This window comes from Porites lutea, chromosome 2, assembly GCF_958299795.1.
Source record: "Porites lutea chromosome 2, jaPorLute2.1, whole genome shotgun sequence".
Lineage (NCBI taxonomy): Eukaryota > Metazoa > Cnidaria > Anthozoa > Scleractinia > Poritidae > Porites > Porites lutea.
In genome coordinates, this window is record NC_133202.1 from 2436423 (window position 1) to 2444443 (window position 8021).

Below are 8021 nucleotides of genomic sequence, written 5' to 3' on the forward strand. Positions count from 1 at the left end.
CGTACGTGCTACTATGCACAGCTGTTCACGTGATCGCACGTGCACAGATTCGATCCACTGATTTACATAAATACAAAAGAAGCCAAACTGGGCGCCTCGGTAGAAATATGGCATCTTTAATCTCAAGAATGAAAAAGGTATGCTTTACTTATTTTATTCAAATTAAAATTATTTTTATTGTTGTTATCGTTTGTTTTTTTTTCAATTTTCAACTATGGCAAATAGCTTGAGGTCAGGTCGTTAAACACGCAAAGGCTTTAGTCGTCTAAGGCAGCTGATATCTCCTCTATTGTTGCAGCGCCAAGAAGTCTGATATCCTAATATCCGGGAGAGAGGTTGTTGTCATGATGGGGGAGGGGAAAGTACGAGCGCGTCTGAAGTAATAATAGGGAGCCTTTAGCTTTAGGACGTTTATATGGGTTGGGTTGGGACCATTTTTGCACACTTTAAATTTTGAACCATAATTTGCTGATTTTCTTTTTCATTCAGGGAAAATCTTTAGGTCTTTCTCCTTCTTATATTGTAACTTTGCAAAATTCAGGATTCTTGTTCTTCTTTCATTCTAAAGAATCCAACATAAACAGAAAATGATAAAGACACAGAATCCAATCAACTCTAAAGAGGTGCGCGCACGGTCCATTAAAATATTGCAGGTTATGATATAGACAACTGACACGAGACTGATACTGATCGAGAGTTAGGAATAGGGTATGGCTAAATTCACACGCTCTAGTAGAAGGTCTTATCAACTGAATGGCCTCCTAGCTTTTGATCATCACAAATGGTATAAGACCAATTTTTGTCAATTATTAAGTAAATGTCTTGGTGGTATCGTGCTGAAGCCTAGCCCTTTCCCATTTCAAGTGCCCCCTCCTGTCTGGTTGGCACGCCCACATGTACTTTGCCCTTGTTTTCGCAAACAGCACTTATTATTAGCAAACCCCTTAAACGTTGCATTACGTATAAATAATCCGATACCTTATCTTGATTGCTTTTAACGCCTTAAATGGTCTCGAATGATACAAACAGTCCATCATAGCTTGGTAGGTAATTTCCATTTTTAGATTTAGTTCGCGAGATTTACGGCAAAAGAATCCGCAGAACATAAATTTCGTTAAACGATTTCATGAACAGCGATTTTCATTAATAAGAACAGTTTTAGAGTGACACAATGTTATATTGAAGACAATTGTCAAATTAGTTACTGATACCCACAACACGCCACCCATCACGATATATTTAGTTTACTATGTTCCCAAATACTGTAACTATTCATGGCACGTCTCTAGTACCTCTTTATATGATTTCCGGTGATGTAGGGGCTGCTTGAAAGGCCTTTCCTGATTCGTTCTTTTAAACAATAATAATTCATTGTTTACCATTGCTTTCCATTTTTTCCGGTTTGGGTAACAAACCAATTGGCTTTCGGCATCCGAGCACCTGCTACACGATCGACGGAAAATTTTAGAGCGGTTGACAGAGTATTGTATTGAAGTTAATTGTCAAATTTACTGATGCCAACAACACGCCAGCCCATCACGATATATGTAGAATATCTGAGTTATGACACGATTTTGCTTCATGTTCCCAAATGCTGTAACTATGCTTGGCATGTGTCTGGTGCCTCGTTATATGATTTCACTCGACTTACGCAAAATCGACGGGAAAATTAAAACCGGCCCTCTCCCCTCTTTCTCCATCCGCGAATCAAGGATAGGAAAATGGCGCGTTTCGGCACTCGCGCAGCTTCATCCTTGCTTTCGGGAAAAAAAATTGGATTCTCTGTCCAGGATTGTAGCTGGGCTTAAGCAATATTTACTAAGCATGTCAAAAATAGAAGATGTTGAATCGGAGACGTGCCAGCCCCCCGTTTAACCGAGATCTGCGTGAGCAACCACATTAAACTACACCGACTACCGCAACAACTGATCAAACAACACTGACCGCGCAAATACACAAAACTACTGCAGCAACTGTAATAAACTACATCAAGTACAGCAAAAACATACACAGAAACTGCAGAAACTACATAAACGCTAACAGCAAGCAGCAGCAGCAGCTGCAGTAACAGACACCAACTGCAATACACCGCAATACAACGCCATATGCATAAGGTACACCAAACAGACACCAACTCCCCGTAACAACATAATAGCATACTACACAAACCACACTGAACTACAACTACATAATATACTGGACCCCTAAACCAAAAATACAGCTACTACAATAAACTTCGCCAACTACAGCAAACACACCAATTACTGTGAATACACAAAACTCAGCAAATTAAACTTCAGCCGACCGCAACAAGCTACAGCAAACTACACAACTACACAAACCACACTTAACTACACAGCATACTGCACCCCCAGAACTAAAGAAAATTCGCCAACTACAGCAAATACACCAACTACTGCAAATACACAAAACTACAGCAAGTACATCATACTACTAATTCCAACTATACCGAAAACTTAATTTCCATCAGGTGAAAGTTATCGTCCCTGGGTCTCCGAGGGCAGAACCTTTACCAACAACAACAACTACATTAACCATCAGAAACTAATACACCGTTCAAATTAGACCAATTCGAGCTAACCTAACGTAACTACATGCACCAACTACACAATACAGGATGACTACATCAAACTATACTTCACACCAACCATAGGCATACATCTATAGTGGTTACTACAACAAACTAATCTACACTATGGTGGCCGACAACTGGCATTCGTCAAAACGACATAAATTTGTTTAAATCTAGATTGAACTTTAATTATTTTGTATTGAAAATAAAGTGAAAGTAAAATGTAAAATTATTTTGTTTTCATTGAACTGGAAAAATTTGGTATATTCTAGGAACATTAATAGTGTTTATTTGCACTAAAGCTTACACCAGTCTGCGTTCTGGAATTAACTGTCAGTATATTAATTAAGCTGAACCTTTATTCATCTTGAAAGAGTCGAGGTACAAGAGATTTGATATGCCAGAACTGGGCCTCGTGATCATTGTTTTTACTAACAATGGGGTTGGTTCATGATAACTCAATGGTCAATGGTAATTCTCAGTCGGTTACACGATTACAAGCATGGTAGCGAAAAGAGAAACAAACATGGCTGGTACATGTTGAGTTAAATAAGCATTTTGAGTACTTATACATCCGCTTTCGCTGATAATATATGAAAATGTTTAAAATAGTACGGGTTGTGAATCAGGCTTGTGGTTATGATAGACTGTGTTGGAGCTTCATTGACTGTTATGGTCATAGCTAACAGGGCCCAGCTAGGTAATGCTCTAGTGTTGATTATTAAGAATATTTTATGAAGTTAACCTGATATGTTGTATGTACCTCCAGTTGTAATTTTAGTCTTGTTCAAATAACAAAATCCGCTGTACTTGAATTTATATGTAAGGTGTTTCTTTCTGTATGTTATTGTATTTCTTTTCTTTTCTTTTTTCTTATGTAATTTAAATAACTTCTTTATTTAAAGTCCTGTCCTGCCTAGATTAGCATTATATAGCTATTTTCAGGACATAAAGTGTTGTAAATTTTATATTGCTTTAAATAAATACATTGTTGTTGTTGTTGTTGTTGTTGTTGTTAAGTTTTAAGATCGTTTCCTTACAACTTCACGGCTTTCCAAGCAAAAGGCGGCAGGAATAGACACCACGCAGAAAAAGAATCAATTGCACCATGTATCACTCGTGAATGATTAGTCTCCTGTATACAAAAGATAGTTTACTTTGGTTTCATAAGTAGAGTTTTCAGTAGTTAAAAGCGGAGAAAGCTTAAAGGGTTCTTGCAACAATTGCACAGTTAGTAACGCTACCATTGGTAGCGTCGCCAAATGTCGGCTGTTTTCTCAGGCTATGATAATATCAGTCTTATCTAATCAAGTATGACAATGCTTATAAATACCTGCAACCGCCTGCTTTCCGTTTGTTCCTGTGGTTTTCCTTTAGACTTGCATATATAGTTCATGTGCTTTTCCACAATAAGATCTGATTGTTGTTGAATTATCTTAGCCGTGTAAAGCTTCTTATAATATCAATTCGTATATAACAGTTCAGCAAGGTTATAAGTGCATGAGTACTGGGTTAAAGGAAACAGTTTGGTGAAGTGGTTTGCTAAGGTGCCTACTGCGGATTCTTTAACGGTGGTGAAGTAATAATCATGATACTGATAAACTCAAACAGTAGGGATATTATAAGCAAAGAATCACCTTAAACCTTACCACAGCAAAGGTCTTGCCGGTTTTCTTAGCAAATTGAAGTTCTTAAAAATATTTAAAAAGAAAGTACTGAAAGCGGCCAGTAAAAAAATTCCCAGAAAATTTTATATCTAATTCAATTTGTAAAATCCTGCGAAATAATTAGTACTGTGTGAAAGTTGTGCCAAAAGATTTCATTTGAATGGTAACATTATAAGTTAGGATGATAACTAATCTTGCCATAATGTGGCTATTATAAATTGTTAAAGGGTTATACATGCAGTTGTAATCAGCTCCTTCTTTATCATGGTAATATTAACCCCTTCAATCTTGATATTGTCAAGTAAGAGATCCCCCAAAAACCTAAATTTCCGGCTAGTACAAAACCTTAGGAAATAGATGGTACTTAAAGCAAAAGTTCTTCCATAGAGGCTTCATTTGAAAGGTAATAGTGTAGAATTTTGTCCACTAAATTTAAAAGTTAGAGGGTGACAAAGTTGTCATAACTGGGCCTTGAACGTTTTCTGATGCAGCCAATTAAGTGGGAGATTCTCCCCAAAAAGACTATAATTTCCTTTTGTAAAATTTCTGATAAATAGTTAGCACAATACTATAAGGTATCTTTTGAATGGCTTCATGATAAGATTTTGTCCACAGAGGAAGTGACAAAATAATCTCTCCATAACTTAGTATATGAAAGGGTTTAATCAAACAGAGCCTAAGGAACCTGATGATCTCTGAGGAATAAATTCCATTGATTATGATTCTCCTAAGTAGATGAAGTAGCTTCATGGGAGGTATCCTAGTAAAAACAATGAAGAGAATTTTCTTGGCGATATTGGGACGTGAGGCTAAGCGAATGCAGGAAAACAGTTATTAATTAATAGTTCTTACTGCTTAACATCTCATGACATTGGTGCCAGTGTTTCATTACGGTAAACCAAGACGAACACTTACTATTTTACTGTAGATGACTAATGACATGCTGTTTTTTTGATCCTTGATTTCTATGTGAACAGTAATGTGTGAAATGATTGTCGAACAAAGGAAAATAAAATTTGAAGATAGGATGATCAGATAAAAATACAAAATATGCAATACAGTCAAATAGTGGAATAAGTTACGTCATCAGTTATGTTTGTTAAGTTATCGTGCATTTTGGTAACTAGAATAAGATCAATATTTTTCTGTTAATTTTAGTATCATTCGCTCTATATTGTAATGCAGGCACCGTTGCATGGTTTCATGGAAAGATAAGTAAAATTAATACACGGTGAGACCATTCCGGCGAGCAACAATACCAACAATATTGGACTTTCTCATATTTGTTTTTCGATCATGTTCTCGTGATATTTTACAACAGGTTAAAAATGCTAAGCTTAGCGTAAGCGCTCTGCTGAGTCTATAACCACGTCTCATCAGAGGTGGTGCTTATTTTTTTTCGTTTCAAGACGGATAACGCAAACGTTGACACCAGCATCTATTGTCGATTGACAAAAGGAAGCCTATTAATCTATTGCAGGGATGCTACACTGAACTACTAGAAAGCTGTTAGTGTCACACTTAATTGATATGATTGGCAACACATAAACAAACGATGTTAGGGCCATCACACGCACTTTTTATCATTGCCGCAGGTGAGAGCTGTGAGGGTATTCCTAAGTTGTGCTCTGTGGTCATTCAACAATGAAAATGAAGGCATGAGAGTTATCTTTCTTTACTATTTGTTCAATTTGTTTGGACTGGATGTGTTTTTATTTTGGCTGGTGACCACTTTGTAAACCAAATTAAACAGGCAAAGAGAAGTTTAGAGAAAATGATGAATAAACGTGAGAACATTGATCACAGGAATGATGAGGAATCGGAAGAAGAACAATATAGCATCCCCTACTAATTGTTCAAGTTCACGTTTTCAACTGCAATCGCTGAGCGTTTTCCCGGGCTTTTTTATGATTTAAGTGAGTAACGCTGGGCAACAAGTTCAGGGTTGATCTGACTTGTCAACTCTTAACTACCATTTCCTGAGTTCAAGGAGATAAAAAAACTTTTTCAGTTTAAAAACGCCGCACTTTGAGTACATATTTGTGTAAAATTGACGTCTAATTACACGTAAAAACCGCGTAACGGACCAATTGCCTTTTAATGTCAACATGCAACTTATTTGTACATCAAGATATACCTTACACACAATTCCGATGACTTCTTCGAATTCAATGCCGTTCGACCTTCTAACTCAAAAGACTGAGAACTGTAGGTTCAAAGAATTATTTTAAACGAAAATAATTTTAAGCCACTTCACTTAAATATTGGACCATTTTATTATACACTCCCGGCCTCGGACTATATACCATGCCGATCGAGCTGAGAAGTCTTACACTTGAAGTCTTACACTTTAACTCTAGTTTGAACTGTATATTAGTTCACTCTTCTCCTTTAGGAAATTGTTTATAACTTTGACTCTTTTTTACATGGTAACGAAAGCATTTTTTACACTTTTGACTGATATTGGTCATATATTTCTTCACTGTAAACTTGGTGTTTAGTTTTGCTCGGTATGCCGGAGAAAATTAATCAATGAGTCTCCATTTCAAGTTGTTCAGTTAATTAAAAGGACTCTTGCAACCAAGCCTTTAAAGAGAACATGGTGCCTTCTACAAAGTACTATTTTTCTCTTCTAACAAGACTGGCAGTTTTTTTCTCCCACCAATCCTCTCTTAAACTGTTCAGTCAAGACTTCCGCACATTGCACATGATAATTTTCTCCATTGTTATTATCCCAAAACTCCTGGCCCAATACCCGATAACGCACAGCGAAATTCATGAAACGATTTACTTCGAAGTCGATAGGAACTGTTATTCGAAAGCTGAACTTGTCGCTCTTGCCGTCTAAGCAAGATGACATGTAATCTGCCCATACGTCCCGAAAAGTGTCCCAGTCATCAAGCGTGTATCGAACTGTAACTTCTTTAGCGTACGCTAAATTTTTTACTCGAATAACTCCAGTAACGACAAAGTTCTCGCACGCAATGTTCTCGAGGCAGACATTCTGACTTTGCACGCGCTCTATGAAATCTTCTGTTCGAGAGGGTACAATGAAACATGGTTTCAAGCATATCATACGCCTCATTCGGAGAAGGTTTCCATTCATATCACAACAACTGTCTTTCCACACTCCAACGACGCCGCACAAATTGTCTTCGCTGTTACATGGAGTAATAGTTTTTACAAATTCGAGTTTTAACCCAACCAGATCCGCAAAACTGACTCTTTTTTCACGTGATGTTGGGCTAGATGACATAGAGGCTTTCACTTGCACGTCTGCTTTCATGACTAAAAGAGCCTTGAATAAATGATGCACAGTGCACTTAATTTTAATTTTTGCCGGTTATTTGGTCCGGTGATCGGGTGGCTGAAATCTCGCACGGATGGTAGACAATTTAGTGTTGGTCGGTTCGGATGATATCTGGCCTGTTCCGCTATCTGAAAAATAGGAGAAAAAACATTTCCACTTTTTATCCGGCCAATGACACATCGTGAAATACAAAATATGATGTATCATGTACTTTAAAGCAGACTGGCTGTATTCTTTATAATTTCAAAAATTTTTCTCGTCATTTTAAGTTAAAAATCGGATAGCTTGTACTTACAATTTGCCCAGCGTTTTTTCCGCTGTAGAGGGGCCACAGCTCTCCCCAAATGACAAAATCAGATCCCTCCAAGCGAACGTTTTCTATAACCTTCGCGCGCTAGAGAAACATATGAGTCTGTGACCAGTTGTACTACATACTGTAATTATAATATTT

The 8021-nt window shown here is 37.2% G+C and overlaps 1 protein-coding gene across 1 annotated transcript; it reads right to left on the reverse strand.

Moving 5' to 3' along the window:
• Positions 1-6339: 6339 nt before the first annotated feature.
• On the reverse strand, positions 6340-8021 carry LOC140927383 (protein phosphatase 1 regulatory subunit 3D-like). The gene is made up of 2 exons (XM_073377023.1): positions 7866-8021; positions 6340-7698 (listed from the first exon to the last, which is right to left on the reverse strand). Exon 2 carries the CDS (start codon positions 7544-7546, stop codon positions 6893-6895), a length of 654 nt encoding a protein of 217 aa, XP_073233124.1. The 5' UTR covers positions 7547-7698; positions 7866-8021; the 3' UTR covers positions 6340-6892.